Raw genomic sequence first — 26737 nt, 5'->3', positions numbered from 1 at the left:
AGAGGGAGGACGCCAGGTGGCACATCGGCGATGACTGTGCCGAAAGTTAGTGCTAGCCAGAAACAGGTTGTGGTCTGTGCACAGTTGCAGTAGACGGTCCCCGTTATCTGTCATGCGACCAACAAGTTCCCATCGGCTACCTAAATGATTCTCTTCTATGCCTAGACGCCCGATCTGAGCATTCAAGTCTCCGGCTAGTACTACAATATCTGTCGAACGCACTTTCTGGAGGAGAACAGTTAACTAGTGGTAGAATTCATCCTTGATTGCATCCGGGCTGCAATCTGTCGGGGCATAGGCGGAGATGACGAAAAGACATCGTTTCTCACGCCGATCTCTTCTCACTTTGATGGAACTTTCTAATCTAACAGCACATAACCGACTGTTAATGGGGATCCAATCGACTAGTGCTGCCTCAGCTCTAGCGCTTAGTGCGACACCAACGCCTGCAAGACCAGACGAAGATGCCACAGAGTCCCCGGATAAACGCACGTAAAACAAGATTTTTGAAGCGACAGATGGAGAGCGACTTTTTAGTACTTCACCAGAGTCTTGAATACGGGTCTCGGACAGACAACAAACGTCGATATGAAGACTTTCCAAAGACGTAGCCAGCCCTATCTGTTGTCCAACCTGCATAAGTGTGCGAACGTTGAAGGCAGCCAGTTTGAATGGTGCACGTGGTTTCAGGAAAACTGCTTCAGTATTCGTATTTGGTGTTAGCATACAATTTTCAACCAGGCAAACACTCGAGAACGTTTAGATAGAACCGAGTTTCCACCATAGGCGAGCTGCTGTATAAGTCGAAAAATATGGATACACAAAGTGGGAATAAGAGAGAAAATAAAAATGGATGTGAATTGTCTGAATACTAAATGAATAGTATTTTCAGTAATTATCATCATTTCATTTTGTTTGTGTGTGGGTTGTGATACTGCCCAGATGCCCAGACCGAAGCAGGTGATTTTCTTAGAGAGTCACAACCTGACCCTTCGACCTGAAGGTCTAATCCACAAAGCAGTGGAGCAACGTCAGGAAATGCAGTCCCATAGTAGCCGGTAACCAACGGTTTGTTCATACGCCATTTGTTTCTTCAGGATACTGGAGCCCACGTGTACCGTTGGTTTGTAATCAGGCTTTTCCAACTCTCAGAGGTGGACTCTCCGTGTCCACCAACCCGGTTGAAGCGCCGGACATACGCTTTTCCTCCTCTCGATTTCTTGAACACCCCCGCCACGAGAAGGCAGTGAGTAGGACTTCCCTGGCAGTGTTTGTATGCACGTGGACATGTGAGAGCGTCTCGAGAGGGAGAGCTAACCATATAATTTATCAGCGATCAAAAATTACCTACTACTTGATCCATTCAGAAAAATTAAACGATCCTTTTATGCTATTAATTATTATCATCGATTTATACTCAGGAGTATTCGGAAACATTATAAACATCTATAGATTAAATTTTGAGAAAAAAACCAACTGATAAAAAATATAGTTTGTGAAAATTTTTATTTCTGTTAACTCGCTATCCCAATCAGGAAAGCAGTCATTAGCTCGTCATTCAATAGACAAGCAAACATATATTGCCAATCATAAGGTCAATTGTGTATGAAACAAGACTTCTGCAATATTACTACTCTTTTTATATGAAAACTTATTTAGGGTTGAATTCATATATCCGTACATTTTTTTCTTGGTTTACAGTATTTTTGTTGTTTTTAAGCCCGGGTTATTATTATATGACTTATTTGCAAATCGGAATACGACTTACACAATCTTAGTACTGTACCAAACCAATGATATTCGACCGCTCTGAGCAGCCTAGCGTCCCTAATGGCCCTTTTTCCTCCCAGCCCTACAAGTTGATTCCAGAAAACCAGGACCAGTTTCCACTATGCAAATCATTTACTTCAAACATACTTGTTTTATATACCAGCCAAACAGACCACGTCACACCATAAAATAGGAAATAACATTTGTACATGATCAAGCCAAAAAGTGTTTGTGATCGTGGGAGACTGTAATGAATAAACTGGGTATAATTTAAGAATAGTAAATCTTATAATAAGAGGAATATAGGTATACATAATCTAGTTACTGTATAGTTATACAATAAGAATATATATATAATATTAGCCCATTAGTAGTTCTCAGAAGTTAATGTTAGATTTCGAGATCAATTAGAAGAAATGCACAGAGACTTCAAATTCATTAAGCTACCATTTGATTCAATTGAAATCTGAATGAACAATGCAGATTTCTTTCATATGTACCGAAAATGCTTGTCGATCAAGTTGGAATGTCCTCACAAATATTAATGAATCGCATGCAATATGTTAAAATGTTGGGTTGTCGAAGATAGCTAGCAGGAAAACCTAGACCTAGGTTTTGTGCTAGTCAGCACTTATCAGCAAGGTGTACCTGTAATCTTGAGGGAACTGACACTTGTCAAGGGATTTGAACCCATGTCACTCAGCTTCCACAGTCTATGTCATCAAAACGGTAAATCCAATATAATTTGGTCAAATCAATAGGAACTAATAAACACTAAACCAAGTAAAAAAAAAATGACAGTGCAACTAGCGTAAAAATTCTTCGCAGTTAGCATGTAACGAATCAGTCAATCACAATAAATTAACATAAACTCTGTTACTGTTAAATCAAGATCAGTAATACAAGTCGATGTCTGGGAAGTCATTGTACAGCCGGTCAAGCATGTAAACTCTATTACTGTTTATATCACTTAGAAATGTTTAAAGTAACAAACTATAAGACGATTTAGTAAGACTAAACTATACTGCTGAGCTGATTGTGAACGTGGAAAATGCTTCGAGGTTATGGCTTATATTCGAAATATAAACCAGTCAGTAAGTCCAACATATAACCTGGCACGAATGTACATCTGTTTAAGTTGCCATACCCCATTAGTACTATGTGATGAAGTTGTTAGAGGAAATTCAAGAGTGGTAGAGGTAGTAACAGCATGAATGGCAATAGAAAGATTAGTGTTCAAGTATGATTCAAGAAAGGAAGAAGGGATATTTCTCCTTGAGGGACCTAAAGAGAACTGTTTTAGTGGTGGTCTTAGTGACCCGAGAGTGTGACCATAGAGCCCAAGGGACAACTGTTTGAAGCAGTCACGCACGACACTTACGAAACGTTCTTGATGCTTAAGCTCCGCGCCTCAAAAAACCGTACCTCCGGAGATGAAAGTATATGAGAAGGTAGGATAATGTGTGACATTTTCAGGCTTAACCTTTTCTAACCCATTCCTTTCGTTATGATAAGGCCACGAAGCTGCACCTTACTATTGTCACATCCCTCTGCACTTAGTAGTATGACTACGCTCTCAGACCTTAAGTTGCTGGTTCTAGGTTTACTGTTCTCCAGCCAACCTGCTAGGCATGTTAGAATCTAAAGGAACATGTGTTCCAGCCAATATAGCTCGGTTGAGTCATTACGATAGGCGAGCCTGTCACCACTTCATGGTAGCAGCTACAGTCGGGTTGGGAGGTAGTGTCAGGAAATGGGAATAGGGATTAAATTTGGAGTTATTATCACGAACTAACAGCAGCTATAACGCGAAATTCCTAAAATGCTTATCTTAACTCTGTGTTCTATCAAAGTTTGTCATTTATCTTTGCTGTCTCCGGATTGAATAGAATGGTTTATTATTCAGCTTTACTGTCAATTTATAAACAAAATTAAAAAAAACACGATGCTAAAGTTGGTTGCCTGTAGAAGTTGGACAGAAATACACCAAATATAAATGATAACAAGTAAACGATGATTAAACAGCGATTGGTTATGTATTTAATAATAGAGGGACATATTACTGAATTTATACACCATCTGTAGAGGATATTCAACAATGAGACATATAGAGGCTTTTGACTAGTTGATCATGTTTTTCTTGCTATTCTGAACGTACCTCATGTGATACTGTTGTTTCTTATGTATATTTATTTATTAAACGTTTGTTTAGGTGTTCTTTGATATATTTTATCTTGTGTAAGATTAGTTTGTCATTTATTCCTTTAATAATTTGTACTATCGTTTTGCTTATACATTATTTCATTTTAACTATTATCTGTATTCATAATGAAGCACAGCCATCCTCATTATTATTGACCTACTTAAAAATTGATTTCTCAATCTATTATATATCAACTTGTCCTCGCTAATACTATGATTACTACTACTTCTAAGCCACAAAATGGTGCATATAATTGATACACTGGTTATAATTTTGTACTGTAATTATAACAATTTAATATTTCAAAAGTTTATTTTACAATGAAATACTTACCAGTACATAATTTTGCTTCGATTAGCTAAATGCTGTTTATAGTGATAAACTTATATACTTTTCCCTGATAATGTTTAACAGTTGTTAAAATGATTTAAACACACAAGCTTTTGACGTTTATATTTCATAAATTGCGTGAGTTCTAGCTTCAGTGAATTAAATCAGTACACTACTATCATATGATTGTTCTCATGTTTTTTTTAAAAATAAATTTGCCTTTGAATAATGAATAGCATTCGTTAGGATGTGAAATCAAATATTCATGATTACGTGACCTTCTCAATATTATGCGCACTATTTTCGTTTATCGATTTGTTATTTGCTTCTATAATTATTGTGAATTAATGAGTGAACTTTATGCACAGTGTATCTTGATATAATGTAAATTGTAGAACACTTCATCATTTTCAGAAGGGGTTTTTTGGAGATTTTAGTCATTTCAATAGTTGAAATCATGAGTCAATTGAAGCTAGACCACCATGGAAAACCTGGAAGTACTGGACGGCCGTTTCGTCCTAGTATGAAACTCACCAGCAGTGCGCATTCACGATCCTGTACCCCGCGGGATTCGAATCCAGGACCTATCAGTCTCTCGCGCGAGCGCTTATTATTATTATTATTATTATTATTATTATTATTAATGGCCTAACCATTAGACCACTAAGCTGGCACCCAGCGGTGTTAATGTTTAACTTCAACCAATTCACGAAATCGCGTTACCATCACCATTGTCTTCAGTGAGCTGATATCTCACAGCAAACCTGGTTGAACTCCACTGGTCACGGCTTCTCACTAGAACTCCAGGAGTGTCTCTTAAAGTCAGTCACTAGTGAGCAGATGATTATTATTAGAAGGGGTTTTGTGGAGATTTTAGTAATTTCAATAGTTGAAATCATGAGTCAATTGAAGCTAGACCATATATATATCATAGGCTTTCATTTGACCTATTGGCCTACTATTATACGATTTATCATTCTTAATTTATTCTCAGTTTATTAGTTACAGTCTCCTATACTCACAGCCACTTTTAGCTTGATCTTTTATGGTTATTATTTTCCATTTTATGATGTGATGCTATCTGGTCTGTTTGTATGTCTGAAATATACTGTTTATGCATTGGAATTGGGTATTGTGTTCTGGACTCAACGGGCAGGTCTAGGTGAGAGATTACTCTTTCACGGACCAATAAGGATTCCGATTTGACTCGAGGCTGCTAGTACTGGCTGACGTGTCATTGATTTATTACAGGGACAAGGCTATAAAAGTCGGTGTTCTGTCAAAAGTCACATGATATTTGACGGGCCATGGGACATAACAATTTTAAAATGATCTGTCAAACTATGCCATGTATACTAAGATATTTAAAGTTGACTCTTTAAATATTAAAATGACACATTTTTAAGCAAGCTTTACCATATAATCTAAGTGTATATGTACCTAAATTCTAAGATTTCTATCTCGAATTTATCAAGACTTTTGAAACACACTTTAATATTTGTAGTTCCCCAGTATTGCTGGTCGACATAGAAATAGAGTGGAAAACTTTTAGTGACAAGAGAGACATCCAAATAATTATCCAGTGAATAAAGTCATTGTTAATCTAAATTGCCTACGGGGGTTACAGACTTTCAACTGCTTGGAATAATTGATTGGATTTATTTGATATTAAAAAAAAAGATCGCATTGTACTAAACAGTGCGGATCGACTATAAGAACGAATTGTTCCTCTTCAGTATTTTCTGTTTTACTGAGCAGCAGAAATATCAGAAGTTAGCAGCACTAAGACTACTGGAAAGGAATTGAAATTGTTGATTCATGTTTTCGTTGTTTGACTGTGACCCGAACTTAAAATGATAACTCAACGAAACATGTTTGACTACCAAATCCTACTTTCAGTAATCAACTGAATATGAAGAACAGTGCAAGGAAAACAAAGCATTTTATTTTATAGCTTACTTTTCTAATATAGTCACCTGCTACTGTACTTTTATGATTTACAGTTTTTAATAAGTTGAGATACCATATATATACTATTGTTATTCACATGTTTTACAATTTTTCTTGATTAATTATTGACCAAGTTTTTTTCCAGAAATCGTTAACAGTTTTTTTGCTCTGTAATTAGATATAAGAGCAAATCGGAGCTGTAGCCTAGTGATCAAGGCGTTTGACTTCTATTTGCTAAGTCATAGGCTTGAAACTCTCCCTAAGTATCACTAGCTTTTATACTTAGAGTGTGACTTGAAGCCAAGTAAATAAATCTGTGCCTGGTAAATGATGTGTTAAATTAAATATGATATTTTCTTAATCTTCTCTTTGGTTATTAAAAGAACAAGAAATATAGACTTTTTGTTGTCCAACTGGTAATATTAGTACTACACATTTTTCTTCTTTCGTAAATTTCTGACCTTTTTAGCTCCACCACCCAGTAGTAGTTCAAAATATGGATCAGTTGGTGGATTTATGCCAAATGACTTCCACACTTCAAATAATACTACGTCAAATGCAACGTTAGATGAAGAGAATCGTTTTGATTCATTAAGTTTAGCATCAACTACAATATCAACATCAGGTAAAACTGATGTTAGTGAAGCGGTAAGTCTCATGATATGTTTTTTAATCATATTTGTTTATATTGAATTTAGTGAATGTGTACTTTTGGTGCAATATGTACCTGTATTGACAATCTAAAGATATTTTTAACCATTCCATGAATTTGTAGATAATGTTCGTTGTATATTTACTCCAGTTAAAATATCACTGAGAACAACGAAACTGTGTAGCTGTTTCGTTTCTGTATGAAGGTTATCGGCATTGCACATCTATAAATCTTTTTGAGATCGAATCCAGGTTCTACGATTTTCGCAACAACGGTTAGCTATAAAACCAGTGTGTTGAAACGCTACTGAGAATTATAATAAGATTAAATATCTGTCCAATGCTTTCCGATTTGCAGTGGTACCTTAACTGTACTACCTACAAATGGGACTAATTTCCACAAGCTTCTTCACTTTTCGTTAAGTTTCTAACATTTTTCTTGTTCAAATTAGATCATTTGATGCGTCACTGCCAACGAAGAGAATAGTAGTTTTATACAATCGATTCATAGTTTTGTTTCAATTATTGTGTCCAGTGATTAGCTTTATTTAATTTCTCAAATCAATGTGTTTGCTATATAGAACGACTCTCTTTTAATCCTACTCTTAGTTACTTACCTTACGTATGGTTCAGTTAATATTTTACAATTTTTGGGGAGGTAGGTGTCTAGCATTATCTTTTAAAGTTTGGTTACCGGTCGAATAATGAATTACCATCAGACTGATGTGTTGAAACTTGATGAGTTTAAAAATTGTTTTCATTATTAGTGGCTAATAAAAATTTTAGTGGTAGCTATTCAAAATGTTACTAGAAGGAAAGTAACCCCTAAGGATGATAGGCAATATAAATTGATACAACTAGGCGAATCTTGACAAGTGAAATTTTACTAAATTTCCCTTCAAGAAAAAGAGAAAAGGTTTCCAACTTGTAGATTAAATCTACTTGGTACTATTTGATAATACTAGCCTAAACGCTAAGCGTTGATCAGTATAAAAAAATTTTCATTGTAATCATTTCAGCTCATTTGTATGTACATCTTAAATAACCATGTAAAATGGATTTACAGATTAATTAACTTTTATATTTGGCTAGGTATATATGTTTTAATTTGACTATTTTGTTTAGCTTTGTTTACTTACATTTCAGGATGGAGCGTCTAGTAGCAGTTCTGCTCCAGGATATTCTACTGTACTCGGTCTAACTGATGACTTCCCTTCACCATTATCCTCCTGTGGTAGTACTAAAAATAGTAGAACGAAACCTACTGGAATAACGACAGCACCAGGACCACCACCGACAACAACAACAACAACGGCATTATTGCCTACAATGAATGATTTCCATCGAGAACGTAGAACTGTATTTCGTTCAAAACCATTATTGGTTTTAAGAGGTCATGAGGGTGTTGTTACTGAATTGGCATGGTCTAAAAATTTATTCCTTCTAGCTACTAGTATGGATCATCAAGTACGATTATGGCATATTAGTCGACGTGAATGCCTATGTGTATTTAGTCATAATGATACAGTGCCAACAATTGTATTTCATCCGAAGGTATACATTATATATATATATATATATATATATATATATATATATATATATGGTTGTTCTTGTGTTTTGACATTTTCATTATTTTAATAATAGTCTTACTTATTTTAAATCGCTTATTTACTTCTCTCTCTGTCGGGGGTATACATAGGGCGCCAACCAGTGATCTTCAATAAACTCTCCTTACGATTATAGACACAATTTGTTTGATCAGCCTCTTCCTTTTGCCTCGAGGGTTCCAAATCAGTGCTGGTTTTATGATGTAGTTTATTGGTTTTCTTAAAGTGCGTCTTTCCCTAACTTCTGCTAAGCTGGTTTGTTCCCTGTCAGAATGGGTTATTGTTGGTTGTCTCTAGTCAATGGATCTGAAGTATCTTGCGTAGACAGCTGTTTGTGAACACTCGTACTTTTTGTTGATGATGATAGTGATTCTCCAACTTTTTTAACGTTTGTATTGAAAATCCTGACTGTGGCGTTGGCTGACAGCCATTTTAAGTTCCAGATATCCTTCGATTTCAAGAACACTGCCCTCGCTTTGCCAATCCTTGTATCAGATTCCCCCTGTTAACCAATCATGCTGCTCAGGTACGCAAAAGTTTCTACCTCTTCCAGAACTTTACTATCAAGTGTGTTTTTGTTGTTGCTCACTACCTTGCACTTCTGGACCTTGTTTTTTTTTATTTTGAATGTTGAGGCCTACTTCTGCGGAAAATCCTGCTGCACTGGAAACATCCGTCTGAACTTATTTCTATGTACAATATAGTACAGTTTAGTCATCGGCAAAATCCGAATCATCCAGCTGAACCCAAAGTGTCTACTGCATTCCATGCTAATAATCAATGAAGTTTTCTTACTAAGCTTTCCTTTCTTTGGTTTCTTGACGAGGTATCCCTCTTTCCAGTTCCGTGGTACCCTCTTTTGCTCCCAAACCCGTTTGAAGATAATGTGAAATATTTCTGTAGTTAGCTTTTCATCTGGATTCAGTGCTTCAGCTGATATCCTGTCTAGTCCTTCTGCTTTCTCACTTTTGATTTGTCCGACGGCATTGCCAATTTATTCCATTATTGTTGGAGTATGATCTTTGGGTAAGTTTGCATATAATGCTTCAAGTTCGATAGGTTCAGCTGAGCTGTTCGGGTATTTAAAGTGGTTACTTCGTAAGCATATACTATCACTAAACTAATTAGCGTTCTTTCATCTTTAACAATTGTCCCCTCTCCCTCTTAGGATGATCGTTATTTCCTTTCTGGTAGTCTGGATGGAAAACTTCGGCTATGGAATATACCAGATAAAAAAGTTCGTTTTTGGGTTGAAGTTCCCGTGCCTAGTGCTTTACCAGTGTCAACTAATTCATCGTCCACAAATACTGTCGCTAACTTTTTTACACGTTCTAATCCATATACTGGTTCACAGTATACAACATCCTTACCGGGTCTATCATCAAAGGGAAGTGGTGGTGGTGTTGGACCCAAAACAGTGATCACTTGTGCAACATTTGCTTGTGAAGGCACTAAAGTTGTTGTCGGCACATATGATGGTCGTGTATTATTTTTTAATAGTGAGGTTAGTTATACTTTATGCCTTTTAATGATTTACCATTTCTAAAAATATCATTATGTTTTGATTAATGTTGAATTTCATCATTGATTGATATTAGTTAAATAACTGATAAATATTAGGAAGGACATGTCAGCATTTACATTCGTAATTCTGTTAACGATGGGATGTAGGACCTTGAGATCTCGCGGTTTTTACCTTAACTTTTAAGTTAAATTTACAATTTGTATCAATCTACATTATTTCCCCCCTTTTGATTGCATGATTAATCGCTGGTGACCTTTCGATCAAAATAATGCTTTCAGTATGGGGTTGTGGAGATTATTGAATTTTATTGAAATCATAAAGTTCTTTGGTCTGGGTAGAGGGGGTTAAATCCAGTCACAATTCCACACATAAAAATTGCCATTGTTGTTTTTAAGTAGTATTTTAAAACGTAACTTCATGCAATAATACAGTATTAGAGATAGATGATCAACTACCTTTAACCTGGTATATTTTTTCCTGGGTAACATTGTTAAATAATTCTGTGATATTGAACCATTAATGTTCACTTATCTTTATGAAACTTTATAGCTTCCTTTTTTTTCTATCTGGGTAATTTTATGTTTATTTGTGTTTTATTGTTGAATTTCACAGCTATCGTATATAACTTTTATAACGATCAAATCTGGTACGGCAAAAGGTCGTCACTGTCGTGTTACGGCGATTGAATGTGATCCTTCTGATTCAAATAAGGTAAATTAAATATTATTAATAGTAATTATGTTAATAACAACAAATTAGTTTTACATCGTAGATTGACTTTAGTTAGATACACATTAAAAATTAGGAAACAGTGAACGGTTATTTTGTCCTAGTATGAGATGTTTCTGAAGTGAGCATTCACAACTCCACCAGAAGTCTAACTCAGGACTTTTTGGCCTAACGAGGAGCGGTCAACCTTCAAACGATTGTGTTAGTATCTGATCCTTAGCAGTTCTAATTTCACTTGATTCTTGAAGTTGCACAATCATCATCCGCTGCCAGTGGGTGATATTTGTCACAAATCTGGGGTGGTTATTTTCCGTACAATTAATACACCATATGAATTTGAATGAAATAACTAATCAGATAATAGAAAAGTTTAGTATGATTATATGAATCGAATGTTATTACTGATTGCTTGCTTATTCGGTAGAACTACAATTTATTAACAAAAGGGGGGAAAGCTTTATAAAATATTTGGTCATTCTAGATGTACAAGGTCTAGTCACATTAAATTCTCTAGGGACTAATTTTCCAATCTACTAATTAAGTCAGTTGTTTTTATGCTGAGTAAATCATTCTGTATTAGAGTAGACAGTTACAGTTATTCAAAATGTTTCGATCGGTAGACGTATATAGATATCTAAGATCATTATCTGCTATTTTATAAAATACTTAAAACTACTAAACACTTGGTAGTTTTTTTGTTTTATATTATTTACTTTTTAACTGACTGTTTAAGCTAAGAAGATCCATTGTTGTCTATTTGACCAATAGACATAAATCCAATCACAGTTTATTAATACTGCCATACTCAAACAGAATGGTGTTCCAGCTAGATTGGTTGGTAAAGCTTTTTCCAGTAAAGCATATAGGCCCTTCTGGAAAGTATTCCGGGTTTTCACGACTCGCAAACACACCGCGCGAATGTCGTTTTGTGAAGAACTGCGGCTCCGCAGGTCTGTACGTGTATCCCAGCATCGTAATAAGAGCAAGTAAAGGAATTTTTGGTTTTTACTTACCCTGGATAGGTATAGTCTACATACATAGGATGTGACACACGGATTTTCATCCGAATATTCCTTGGTTTACCTACAGGTATACCTACCCTGTTAACAAATATACTTTATATGCATACAGGTTTTACCCCATGCATCCCATAGCAAATATATATATATATATATATATATATATATATATATATATATATATATATATATATATATAAGTGTATTCACCCACCTGGTAGGGTAGATGTTCACCACTCCCTTGGAAACGTATTCACTACACCAGACTATCTCTTATACATTACACGAGTATCATTCAGCATATGGCTACCGCCCCAGTACATCCTGACACACAGCATAAGCATTCTCTCGGGGAGATTGTTGGTCGTCTCTCCCTAGTATTTGCTGCCATAATTTTTATTATGTCTTTCAGCCGATATATTAAACCGCTGATTTTATTAGGCATAGGATAGACAGTATTTTAGCTAGCGTTTCCTTTGTACAACACCACGCATGCACCCTTTGCATATGCATACATACATGGACTACATAGGTCCGAGGACTTCTGCAATTCTTATACATAAACACACATATCGGGTGGCCCGGTGCGGTTAAGTGAACCTCGATGTGGATCCCGAGTCGACCAAAGATAAAACAGAGTGGGTGATCAGTCCGATCTTCATCGGCCGTCTAAGTTGCCTAGCAAGGTTGCTCGTACTACTCAGCAGTCCCATGAGGAGGCCTTAGGTCGAATTTCGCTGTCACTCAAACAAAATACTCCTTCAATAGTATTAAAAATACTTACTTACTTACACCTGTTACTCCTCGTGAAGGAGCATAGGTCGCTCACCAGCATTCTCCATCCAACCCTGTCCTGGGCAATCCTTTCCAGCTCCTTCCAGTTGTAATTCATCCTTTTCATATCTGCTTCTATTATCCGACGTAATGTGTTCTTTGGCCTTCCTCTTTTCCGCTTCCCTTCAGGATTCCAAGTTAGAGCTTGCCTCGTGATGCAGTTTGACGATTTGCGTAATGTATGTCCTATCCATTTCCATCGTCTTTTCCTAATTTCCTCTTCAGCTGGAAGTTGGTTTGTTCTCTCCCACAGAAGGCTATTGCTGATGGTATCCGGCCAATGGATGTTGAGTATCTTGCGTAGACAGCTATTTATAAATACTTGTACTTTCTTGATTGTGGTTGTTGTAGTTCTCCAAGTTTCAGCTCCATACAGTAGAATTGCCTTGACGTTCGTATTGAAGATTCTCACTTTGATATTGGTTGAAAGTTGTTTTGAGTTCCATATGTTCTTCAATTGTAGGAATGCGGCCCTTGCTTTGCCAATCCTCGCCTTTACGTCTGCATCTGAACCTCCATGTCTATCGACGATGCTTCCCAGATATGTGAAGGATTCTACATCTTCCAGAGTTTCGCCATCAAGGGTGATTGGATTGCTATTCTCCGCTTTGAATTTGAGGACCTTGGTTTTCCCTTTGTGTATGCTGAGGCCTCCTGATGCAGAGACTGCTGCTACATTGGCTGTCTTTATCTGAATCTGTTCACGTGTACGTGATAGGAGGGCTAGGTCATCTGCGAAGTCCAGATCGTCTAATTGGTTCTGAGCTGTCCATTGTATTCCGTGTTTTCCTTCAGATGTCGAGGTCTTCATAATCCAGTCGACCACCAGAAGAAAGAGGAAGGGAGAGAGTAAACAGCCTTGTCTGACTCCGGTCCTTACTTGGAATGCATCTGTCAGCTGTCCTCCATGCACTACTTTGCACTGTAGTCCGTCGTATGAGTTCCGGATAATATTGACAATCATCTGAGGAACTCCGTAGTGTCGAAGAAGTTTCCATAATATCCTCCTATCTACACTGTCGAATGCCTTTTCATAATCAATGAAGTTGATGTATAGTGACGAGTTCCACTCAACTGATTGTTCGACGATGATCCGTAGTGTTGCAATTTGGTCTGTGCACGACCGATCCTTTCGGAATCCAGCTTGTTGATCTCGAAGTTGGGCATCTACTGCATCCTTCATCCGGTTCAGCAACACCCTGTTGAAGACTTTCCCTGGTATTGACAGTAGTGTAATGCCTCTGTAGTTTTCACATTTGCTCAGATCTCCTTTCTTTGGAATCTTGATGAGGTGTCCTTCTTTCCAGTCCATTGGCACTTGTTCCTCCTCCCAAATCTTTTTGAATAGAAGGTAAAGCATGCTTGTGGTTACTTCGACGTCTGATTTCAGTGCTTCAGCTGGTATGTTGTCGGGTCCTGCTGCTTTCCCGTTCTTGATTTGTCTGACGGCCATTCTAATTTCTTCCGTCGTTGGTGGGTTGACATCTATAGGAAGATCTGTGTGTGCTGCTTCGATGTTCGGTGGATTCATTGGAGCCGGCCTATTCAGGAGTTCCTCGAAGTATTCTACCCATCTATTTCTCTGTTGTTGAATTTCAGTGATTGGCTTGCCTTCTTTGTCTTTGACCGGCCTCTCTGGTTTACTGTATTTCCCTGATAGTTTCTTCGTTGTATCGTAGAGCTGTTTCATATTTCCTTCTCTAGCAGCTTTTTCTGCCGTCGTTGCTAATTCTTCCACGTATTTCTTCCTGTCGGCTCTAATGCTCCTCTTCACTTGCTTGTTTGCTTCTATGTATTCAGCTTGTGCTTGGACTTTCTCTGCTCGTGTTTGGCTGTTGTTAATTGCTGTCTTCTTGTTCTTCCTTTCTTTGATCTTGTCCAGTGTTTCTATAGAGATCCATTCCTTATGATGGTGTTTCTTTAGGCCCAGAACCTCTTGACATGTTGAAGTCAATGTTTCTTTGATGCCTTTCCAGTTGTCCTTCCTTCAGTAGATCTTGAAAGGCTTGGAATCTGTTGTTGAGAGCTATCTTGAATTCATTGAGTTTGTCAGTATCTCGAAGGAAGGCTGTATTGAACCTTTGTATTGCTGTTTGTCCACTTGTCCAGTTCTTTTTTAGCTTCAGTTTTAAATTGGCTACAACTAGGTGGTGATCTGAAGCTACGTCAGCTCCTCTCCTGGTTCTCACATCTTCCATTGTCCTTCGGAATTTTTTTTTGATGCAAATATGGTCTATCTGGTTCTCTGTAGTGTGGTCCGGTGAGATCCATGTAGCCTTGTGTATACGTTTGTGTGGAAATATTGTGCCTCCTATGACTAATTTGTTGAATGCACACAAATTTGCAAATCTTTCTCCATTTTCGTTCCTCTCTCCCAGTCCATGTCGTCCCATAATATCTTCATATCCAGTGTTGTCTATTCCGACCTTGGCATTTAGATCTCCCATCAGAATGGTGAGGTCCTTTCTTGAGCATTTCTCTATGATTGACTGCAGCCGCTCGTAGAATTGATCTTTAATGTCGTCGTTGCTGTCATTGGTGGGTGCATAACATTGGATAATATTCATTAAGATCCCCTCCTTCTTTGTTTTGAATGATGCTTTGATGATTCTGGATCCGTGGGATTCCCATCCTACAAGTGCATTTCGTGCTACTTTGGACAGCATTAGAGCAACTCCCTGTGTGTGTGGAGCATTATCCTCTTCGTGACCGGAGTATAGCAGCATCTCTCCCGTAGCTAGCCTTTTCTGTCCAGCTTGGGTCCAGTGGGTTTCGCTGATTCCCAGTACTGCTAAGTTGTATCTCCTCATTTCCGTTGCTATTTGACTGGTCTTCCCGGTTTCCCACATTGTTCTAACGTTCCATGTACCTATAAAAATTTTTGCTCTGGTTGTTAGAAGGGGCATCGGCCTCGTGGCTTCCGAAGGAATTCGGCTTTCACCATGAAGCGTCATAATTCTTCTACATGAAGACCTTCTAACTCTCAGGGCAGAGTTAAAATGGTTTGAAATATTTTTTCTGGTAAGCGTTTTTTTAGCGAGTTAGTTTTCTACGGGATGGGGACGCTAACCCCATGCCCAACCCTCCTCCTTTACCCGGGCTTGGGACCGGCAGTAACTCTAGAAGAGCTACAGGCGGAGTTAGTATTAAAAATAGTAACAGTAATAATAGTAGTTCTACTACTACTCTAACTTGATTAAACTTTTATGATATTGCTTTTACATTTTTTTTCGTCTCAATGTACAATGTCATTTGTATTCGACGCTTTTAAATTGTCTATTTTGATATTCATTTTACAGTTTATTTATTTATATAGATATTCACGTCTATTGCTTGTTCATTGTTCAATGATTGATAAATGTATTAATCTTTAATATTATTAATTATTATAGGTTCTCATAATATTAATAATAAATACAATAATAATGATAATAATCATTCAATCTTATCTCTGCTATAAATTATATGAGGTCACAATTCATTATGTTTCATAAGTACACACATAAATACACATTGTTTTAAATATTGTTTATTACTCAATTTAATTGAATAAGTATTTGTTCATATCTTTTGATATTTTTTTTAAATGAACTGTTTACTGGCGGCAAAAATATTATTGAAATTTACAATAAATTAGATACTGTGTAGATGTGTGTACGTACATAGTGTATGTATATATGCTGTATTCATGTTTTAATTTATTTCATCTTATTCTTGTTATTTTTAATGATACTGCTTATAAGTTGATTTGATTTTGCCACTTCAAAATAAAAATGTAACAATCAAAATTGCTCAAATAAAATATAAGGATGGGTTTGACCTGTGTTTTATCACTCTGTCTTACACATAGAAAATGCTAAGAGCTGATACATTGACAGTAATTCATTGAAAATGTAAACATATCTTTAATGATTATGATATATATAATCAATGTAATTTGTCATTTTCCATTGATAATATCTACTTCTGTATTGAATTATTTATTAGTTAACAAGGTAACAACAAATAACTTACTATTTCAGTTATTTTTAATAGAATCTAGATGTGTACACTTTTGTCTTATCTTAATTTGATTTTTAGTCATGTGTTATCATCGTAGTGTGACAATTGAGAAATAGGGATTTTTCTTTCTTAATCAATGAATGCATGTTTAAAATTTTTGATAAGCTGTATTTTGATGTTCATTGTTTGACTCCATTCTAGACAAAACGATATTAATTCTAATGAAGTGTATTTTATCCCACTGGACTTTGTATTATTTTCTGTCAATTTAACACGATTAATCAAGTGTCGAATACAAATTGTATTTATGTTACGTATATTTTAGACATACTGAAATTGAATGACAGACATGGAAGTAAAAGATGAAGCGGTTGTATAAAGCTTTGCAATTCAGTAATATACATAGACTCCGAGGCTAGTGATGTGATTCAATTTTTATAAGTCAGATAAAAAAATGCAGAAAGGGGATAGAAGCCTACATACTTTTATACACAGATGTATAATACATGTTCAGAGTTGCACATGAATAATTGTTAAGGGGAAATATTATGAGTGACAGAATAATTAGGAAAAATTAAATTCATTCATCTGACCATAAGTTAAAATAAATCACCTAGGGATATGACATTACTAACTACTATTATTGTATATTTATTTATTTTAACACATAAATATTGGTACAAGGAGGCACTAAATACATATGCGCCACACAAATCGTCATTTTCATTTTGTTTGTGTGTGGGCTGTGATACTGCCCTGGTGCACAAACCGAAGCAGGTGGTTTTCTTAGGGAGCCACACTCGGAGCCTTCGACCTGAAGGTCTGATCCACAAGGCAATGGAGCATCGTAAGGAGATGCAGTTCCATGGTAGTCGGTGACCAACGACTGGTTCATACGCTATTTGTTTCCTTAGGATCCTGGAGCCCATGTGCATCATTGGTTTAAAATTCGAGTTTTCCAGCTAACTCTTCTAGATAGGTCCTCCATATCCACCAACCCGGTTAAAGCGCCGGACATTTCCTCTTCGTCCTCTCAATTTCGTAAACAACACCCCCACCACGAGAAGGCAATGAGTAGGTCTTCCCTGGCAGTGTTTGTATGCACGTGGCCATGTGAGAGCATGTTGAGAGGGAGAGCTGACTCTCCCCACTCTCGGTTGTACCAGGGCATTTGGGGGCATACTAACTACTTTCTACATTACTTTCAGTTCAGATTACTATAGACGCGGCATACACATAGGATTTGATAAATTTCATACAATATCATTCAATAAACGTGCCAAAATGTTAAAAATATACATCGTTAATAGAGAAAAACATTGTTGTATATTCGATCATCCTAGAAAGTCTATTAATAATCTATGTGACTAGGTTTCATAGGATTCCCCCCAAAAGTTGTCAACTAGTATTGAATTTTAACCAGTACTATGAAATGTTTTCTAGGATTCTGTAACTATCATATTATTGTTGCTTATCTCTAGATTTTAGTCACATCAAATGATTCACGTTTACGTTTAGTCGATGCTCGTGACTATCATACATTATGTAAATATCGTGGGTTTCTAAATGAAACTAGTCAAATACGTGCATCTTTCAGGTAAGTAGGCAGTTTATTGTTGTTCTTCTTCTATCATATTTTTATTTCTATTTTGGTCTTTTCTTCTTTGCTAGCTTATTTATTCTGTTTTATATTATTGTTTTTTTCCTAAATAACATCTTTTTCAGCGTTTACAATTCAAAAGTCGGAATATATGCATATATTTTCATATTCCTAAACATTGAATTGCTCTGTTTATATGGTATGATTTAATGCCATGGAGATTGGTTTTTGATCAGTTTTGAACTTTTAGCTTTATAGTTAGTAGACTGAATGATTAAAATATTTGGTTAATGTATATATATATTGGTTGTTTAGATCCTCCCACCAATGTATAGGGCTCCATTTGATCAGTCTCTTCTTGCCATTTGTCCATCATGTACTGAGCTAACGGTACTGGGTTCGAGTCCCAGGGTGAACATCAACTCTAGGGTGCATATACATGCAACTGACCAGTCCCAAATAAAAAGAAACGAGCACCCTGAATTCCGCTGCTAGCCACCATCCATATTTGGTTAATAATTTCATATGAAAACTCATTCAACTGTCACATACCTTAATTAAACAAAGAGAAGATACAAATAGTATATACTTTGTTTATCGTCTAATTTTTTACTTGAGATAAACAATATATACATTTTGGTTAGAATGGTTTACAAATATGAATGTTGAAGGATTAAAACCGATTCAATGAAGATAATTTCGTTTTCGAAGATATCATTTGTTGAAACTGTATTTATAATAGCAGTCTATTGAAAAATAGAAGTAGATTGTCATTAAATATTTGAGAAATTCAAGTACATCAAAACGGTTGCATAAATAGTTCAAAGATGAAAAACAGTAGTAGAATCAAAACATTTCACTGATCAGAAGTATGCATTGTTTTTGCACGTAGAGTTCAGGCTTGAAGCGCTGAATTGTTAAATCATATACAATTTGCACGTTTTTTATTCGTGTTACGTTTGAAGACTCTCGTTTGATTGTGTAAATGATTTTAGGAGATAATTCGATGGAGGGGAAGAGGAATATCAAGCACTTCAAAATAGTTATTTCTTCAATTTAGATTAATCATAATATTCTCAACTCAACTTTTAGCACTTAGAGATTGGTGTTCATTGGTTTCCTGATTGGTTTTTACTATCATCGTAAATTAACTGTAATTTGTTATTTGATTTATGCTGTTTAAGGTTTGTTTAAATTAACACTTTTATTTGCTTAGGTGCTATGTACTCCGTTTCACAATTATGTGTATATATAAGTACGATATTGAGCTTCCTTATTGAAGTATACAGTGTATGAATTAAGTAGTTGAGAAAATACCATTTGATAATCTGTATTAAATTATTTGAAGTGTGAATGAAACTAACTTCTTAATGGTTATAAAAATTGCAATATCTTAAGTGAAAAGTGATTCTTTCCATAACTGAGTCATTTCATAGTTACTAAAGTTAACCTTCCTCTTTGAGTTCATATATTTCTAATTGTTATGTAGGATGCTTTTAAGATATCGATATAATAGTACACGTTTTTCAAATTGTTTAAAACCATGTATAAAAAGTTTCTCAATGGATTATTAATGGCTTTATTCAATATTATATTTTGGTACGATACAGAATTCTCAGCACAAGGTATTTCAACAAGTTTTTTTTACAAAAAGACAGAAAAGAAAGGAAAAAAATGTTTAAAAAAAAAACCGAGAAACTCTACAACTTTTCAAATTAGAGACATGTTAAGAATGCAGGTTATTGACTAAGTTAACTCTAATAACATGTTCGTCACAGAGTATATTTGCTAGGTAAGGTATTATAGAACTTTTATACTTTTGGTAAATAAAGAAGGAACGAATTGAGCGAAGAAATTTCTTTTCAATTAGTTTTTCATCATGGCTCTACACTAATATATATACGTTTTACAATAATAATATAATACTCATCGAGTGGATACGTTACGTAATAATTACATAATGACATTTAAATTAACATTGATTAATTGGAAGGAAGAGGATTATTAATATTCAAAGTGATCAAGAAGTTGCTAAGTTGCGTAATGTAAGAAACAAAGAAGGAACAGAATTTTAACGGATGGTCAATCGGATGGTAGTTACGTAAGAATCAAGAGATGAATGTTGAGAAGTTATTAAGTTCAAAAGCAACAGAAATAAAATTACAAAAGTTAAAAAAATGGAAGAAGTATGAAAAATAGTTCTTATGAAGGAAATCTTAAACTGATGGCCAGGGCAGGGAAAGTGGTTGTACGAATCTCGTTTGAATGCAAAGGTCAGGTTTGTGAACATGGATTGCGATGGCTTCCGCAATATGCAAGAGGCTCACTCGTAAACCATGTGGCAAATTAGATGGGATATTGTAGGTAACCTTAAAAGCTTTATTCAATTCGACTTGATGACCTATGTCAACCAAGTGAGAGAGAGAATAGAACTTTTAATCACTTTTACCTGTCCTTTGTTTAACCACGACGGATGATGTTCAGTAATGCGATGACGGACTTGCCGAATTGTACGCCCAATATAACTGGCTCCACAAGAGAAGTTGAAACGATAGATACACATAGATTTGGCGAATTCAGGCAGTCTGTCTTTGTTGGCTGTTCTTATCTTGGGATAGTTGTAGAAGATTGCATTTAATCTGGCAGCATTAAATGTTTTTTGTACGGCTCTTCTTAGTTTCTGAGTCAAGGTTTCTTCAATGGTGTCATTTATGAATTGTAGTTTTATGAATAGTACCTTCTTGTGGACGGTGGGTATCTTTGTCCTTGTTTTCTTCTCCATCATATGCTTGTCGATGAATTTCATGGGATACCCATTCATGCTAAGTAGGTTCCTTTCCCTGCCCTGGCCATCAGTTTAAGATTTCCTTCATAAGAACTATTTTTCATACTTCTTCCATTTTTTTAACTTTTGTAATTTTATTTCTGTTGCTTTTGAACTTAATAACTTCTCAACATTCATCTCTTGATTCTTACGTAACTACCATCCGATTGACCATCCGTTAAAATTCTGTTCCTTCTTTGTTTCTTACATTACGCAACTTAGCAACTTCTTGATCACTTTGAATATTAATAATCCTCTTCCTTCCAATTAATCAATGTTAATTTAAATGTCATTATGTAATTATTACGTAACGTATCCACTCGATGAGTATTATATTATTATTGTAAAACGTATATATATTAGTGTAGAGCCATGATGAAAAACTAATTGAAAAGAAATTTCTTCGCTCAATTCGTTCCTTCTTTATTTACCAAATGGCAAAATGGGAATTTTCATTTTATACTTTTGCTTGCGTGCATGGATTTTAATGTAATTATGTCTCGTTCTACCAGAAGATATATAAGGAGAAAGATCAGAGTGAAGGGGATGGTTAGTATCTTATAAGATAACACCTACCAGGAGTTTGCATGACTTCAGATGTCTATCCACAACCATATTAATTATGACCTCAAAAGATTTAGTAAGTCAGACGGAAAACTTTCTTCGATAACAATAAAACATGAGAAGATCAAGAGATCAGAAGGAAAGGTAACACCTAGATCATTGACCTTCGATATTGTGTTTATCAAGGTCTCCAATGGCACAAGCATTATGGGATCCCAAATTTGAGTTTAGATGCCGTTCATGTCCCATGCTCAAGTTAAAGTCTTGACATTTAGACGGATTACGTATGAGAACATTAACAACAGACCAACAATCAATACGAGACAAAAACTTATTCATTTCTATGGGATGTAAAGAGGTAGAGATAGGTATACATACATTGAGATCATCTGCATATTTCACAAAAGTGTTTTCTGTGGAAGATGGCAGATCATGCAGGAAAAAAGTGAAAAGAAGAGGTGAAAGAACAGCTCCTTGTCGTACACCTTCATGAGACAGTAGAAACTCTGAACACTTTCCTCCAAACACAGTGTACTGTTCCCTTCCAGAGAGGTAAGAAAATAGCCAGTTGGTTATCCAGCTGTCAGTGTTGACGCTGATTAACTTGTTAATTAAACGTTATCTTGGTATGGAATCAAAAGCTGAAGTATAACCCAGAAAAGCACACCGAACATACCTCTCACCCTTTTCTAAGTTGAACACTATATTGTGATGCAGAACAGCAACAGCATCTAAAGTGCTTCTTTTGCATCTGTAGGCAAACTGATAAGGATCAATATGCTCTTTTATCGCAGGCTGAAGTGGAAGTATTAATAATTTTTCCATTGTTTTGAGGAAGGGTGAAGTTATTGCAATAGGTCTAAATTTCACATTCTTATCACCAGATACTTTCTTGGGTACAGGGATTATCTTCATCTTTCTCCACATTTTTGGTATGAGATTAGATGAAGAGGATCTGTTAAAGATAGTCGTGAATGGATAACATAGGACGTCAGCACACTTTTTAAAAAGGAGGTTTGGGATAACATCAGGTCTTAAACATCGGGATGAATTAGGTGACTGGAGACATCTTCGTGCATCAGTTTCAGTGAAACTAGGAACACAGCTATTCTTTAAACCTGTGGATGAAGGGAGCATTACATCAGATGACTGACGTACAAAAGACTTATTTAAGTCACAAGCATTCAGCTAGTTATCGCTCCTAAACTGTCTGTCACCTGTAAGTTTTTTGAAGAGTTTCCACATACTTGGAGAGTTTTTACAAGACAAGAGTTTTTGAGTAAACATAGAGTTCAGACGTCTAATCTCTAGGTTTGTTAGACCATTTAGCTTACGAACTTCATTAGAATTTTTATCCTCGTACATTCTTCCACCGTTCGTAGTCGTTTTAGTTGTGAAGATGGAAGTCGATCAAAACTTACAAAAAATGGTTTCAGTGGGACAACAAATATCAAAACAGAAATTAAGGTAATAAGTGATAACATCAGTAGTGATTTCCAGTAAGTCATCTGTAAATAATTCCCAGTTAGTCGTATGAAACATGTTTTTCAGATTTCGGATATTTTCTTCTGAGTAATTCCTATATTTGACTTTCTTGGTTTGATGTAAGAGTGTACTCTTTTCATGCTTTCCATATACTTTAAATAGAACACGAATTATGCAGTGATCCGAGCTAGACAATAAAGCACGTTTACGAGTCACATATATACCCACATCAATAATGAAAACGAAGTCCAAATGAGCATCCAAACGAGTAGGAAAATCTACTACATTTCGGTGACCTAGTGATGTAAGGAAGTTACAGTCACACGAATTGAAATCACCACATAAGTAATGATACTATTTGGCTGACTGATAACTATTCGTAAAACTGAATTATTATTATTGTAAGTCATACCTAAAATGTTAGTTAAATACAACACAATTGACTAGGAGAATAGGTTTTTCAATCGAGATCTAAACATAAACACAAATTTTAAAATAAACATTATTAGAATTCATTTGAAATTTAATCGATTGGAGAATGTGAATTTTAACAGGTCACTCACACAGTAGATAACCTTAGTATCTGGTTTTATTCTCGATTACCCATATCAATAACAATGACCAAATGTAAGTTAAAGATCAATCTCGTGATCATGCTTATTGATATTATTTATAAAGGTTACTTTTTCATATATTATTTTCAATTTTCAGTCTATTGATAGTGAGTTATATCTTTCATATTTTCTTAAGGATTTTATGTTTATTTATTTGTTTTGTTTTCATTTTGTTTGACAATTAACAACAGTCCAACTGGTCGTTATTTAATCTCAGGATCCGAAAATGCATTCTTTTATATTTGGCAAAAATCTTTAGATGTTGACAAAATATCTCGATTTTCACGTATACGTAAAGATAGAAATAATTGTTGGGAAGCGATTAAAGCCCATGATACAATGGTTACAGTAGCTGTGTTCAGTCCAAATCCAAATTTAGTATTGAATAAATCATGTTCAACAAGAAAACCATTGAATTCATTCACTATTTCAAATCATTCTGATTTGAGTAATAGCAATTGTGCTGGTGGTTATATTAATGATGGTAGCAGTAGTATTCCTCGTCATAGACTATTAAATCCAAATCAATCATCAATTACTACTACTGATCTAAATCGGGAAACATTTGTTTATTTAGGTGAAGTAGTCGTTTCAGCTGATTGTAATGGTTGTATTCGAGTGTTCAAAAAGTTTTCAACTGAAATTACACAATCCACATGTAGTTAATATTTAAACAAATAATGGGTTAAACAATTCAATCATTTCTCCTGCATATATTCACTTCGTTAATGTATGTCATCTGACTACTATCTATTTGTAAATATTCTAATTGTTTTTTTTCTACAGTTGACTGCCTACTAGTAAAGTTGTATTTGTATTCATTTCTTTTTAGTTCTGTAAAACCAATGAGTATCTTTTTTATTTAAATATTTTCTGGTAATTTCTATCAATCAATTTATATAACTTTTCAGGCGGGGGGTGCAATTACAAAACGGATATTGTTAATTCAATTAGCTAATTCTGTTTCCCCTTTTCATATGTCACTTAATGAATTGGTTGTTATGGAGGGGAAAAAACAGTAATCTTATTACCCCTAATAATTATTATTCTTATCATCATTTAGATACAACTCATTTTGTGCATTTTTCTTTTAACTTTTCACACTCAATCGATATTTTTCGTTAGGTAATATTTTTTTTTTCTCTTTCGTATGTCATGTATCTATGTGTCACTTTCCCTGTTCTAGTTAATGTGATGGATTTAATAAAAAAAAAACAAGTGGATCTTCGTTAGTAGTATATTATGTTACTATTGTTTCAAAATGATAATAATCTAATCTATGCATCATTTTATTTTTAATTGATTTATTTTTTTAATATAAAGTTTTGTTTATTTTTTTTTGATTAAATATTTTAATAACAAGAAACAATTTATGCATTAAATAAATGATAAATGCTTTGAATGATTCAATGTATATGTATTTGTTTAATTTTTTCCTCCGCTGGGATCTGGTTTGTCCTCTCCCACAGTAGGTTGCTGCTGATAGTGTCTGGCCAACGGATTTGTTTGAATAGTAATACACTATTCATACAAAGTTAAAGGATACCAATTATAGGAAAAATAGTTGAGGAAAAAAGTCGGCTTATTTTACTGAGAAACATACATATATAATGCTTTATGAAATCTGCTTAGATGTTTACACACCAAAATCTTGTTCTTGTTGAGCTCTGTCTGTCACAGTGTAAACACTTATTCAACATGATGCACATCAAATCCCTCAATGTTCGGTCCAAACGTTTGCCGTTTAGTGTCATCAACTGCTCAATATTGTTTTAGGATCTCACTAAATGATTAACTACATATCAAATAACTCACACTTGTTACTCCCAGTCAAGCATAGACCGCCGATCAGCATTCTCCAACCCACTCTATCATGGGCCTTCCTTTCTAGTTCTATCCAATTTTTGTTCATTCTTTTCATATCTGTCTCCATTTCTCGACGTGGTGTTTTCTCTAGTCTTGGGGATTTCTAGTGAGGGCTTGCCTTGCGACGCAGTTGGGTGCTTTCCTCAATGTGTGTCCTACCCACTTCCTCATGATTTTTTCCTCCGCTGGGATCTGATTTGTCCTCTCCCACAGTACGTTGCTGCTGATAGTGTCTGACCAACGGATTCGAGGTATTTTGCGTAGACAGCTGTTAACAAACACATGTATCTGCTGGATGATGTCTTTCGTAGTTCTCCAGGTTTCCACCACATACAGTAGAACTGTCTTGACACTTGCATTGAAAATCCTGACCTTTGTGTTGAGTTCCAGATGTTCTTCAGTTGTAAATATGTTGCTCTTGCTTTGCCGGTCCGCGCCTTCATCAATGATACTGTCCAGATGTTTAAAGGTTTTTACATCTTCCAAATCTTTCCTGTCGATTGCGATTGGACTCGGGCGTCTACGGAGTCCTTCATTCTGGTTAACAATACCCTGTTGAAATCTTTCCCTGGTATTGAGAGAAGAGTGATGTCTCTGTGGTTTTAACACTTGCTGCGATCTTAGGTATCTTGATCACGAGTCCTCTCCAGTCTGTTGGTGCTTGTACTTCATCCGAAATTTTGCCGAAGAGAATTTGAGGTATCTTTGTAGTTACTGCTATATCTGCTTTCAGTGCCTCTGTTGGAATGCTGTCTGGCCCCGCTCTTGATTTGTCTGATGGCCATGCTGATTTCTTCAGTTGTTGGTGAGCCAACATCAATTGGTAGGTCCGTGGGTGCTGCTGCGATGTTGGGTCGGTTCAGTCGGGCTGGTCGATTCAAGAGTTCTTTGAAGTGTTTTACCCACCTGTTTCGTTGTCGTTTAATGTTTGTGATTACTTTTCCTTCCTTGCTTTTCACTGGTCGTTCTGGTTTGCGGCGATTTCCAGAGAGTTTTTTTGCCGTGTCATACAATTGTCTCATGTTTCTTTCTCTTGCAGCCTTTTCCGCCGTCGTTGCTAAATCTTCCACATATTTACGTTTGTCGGTTCTGATGCTCCTCTTCAATTGTTTGTTTACTTCTGTGTATTCAGCTTGTGCCTTGGTTTTTTCTGCTCTTGTC

The 26737-nt window shown here is 35.7% G+C and overlaps 1 protein-coding gene across 1 annotated transcript in view; it reads left to right on the top strand.

Annotated features, from left to right (window-relative positions):
* WDR44 (WD repeat-containing protein 44) overlaps positions 1–25118 on the top strand; it is a 47556-nt gene extending 22438 nt beyond the window's left edge. Inside the window, exons 13-18 of the mRNA XM_051219160.1 lie at positions 6723–6901; positions 8051–8458; positions 9683–10018; positions 10652–10750; positions 18105–18220; positions 23902–25118. Of these exons, the coding sequence (XP_051067580.1) occupies positions 6723–6901; positions 8051–8458; positions 9683–10018; positions 10652–10750; positions 18105–18220; positions 23902–24376 (1613 nt within the window). The 3' untranslated portion in view covers positions 24377–25118. The remainder of the gene's footprint in view (positions 1–6722; positions 6902–8050; positions 8459–9682; positions 10019–10651; positions 10751–18104; positions 18221–23901) is intronic.
* Positions 25119–26737: the final 1619 nt, after the last annotated feature.

This window comes from Schistosoma haematobium, chromosome 2 (assembly GCF_000699445.3).
Source record: "Schistosoma haematobium chromosome 2, whole genome shotgun sequence".
Taxonomy (NCBI): domain Eukaryota; kingdom Metazoa; phylum Platyhelminthes; class Trematoda; order Strigeidida; family Schistosomatidae; genus Schistosoma; species Schistosoma haematobium.
The sequence above is the reverse complement of the archived record's forward strand: the minus strand, read 5'-3'. Positions and strand labels throughout refer to the sequence as shown.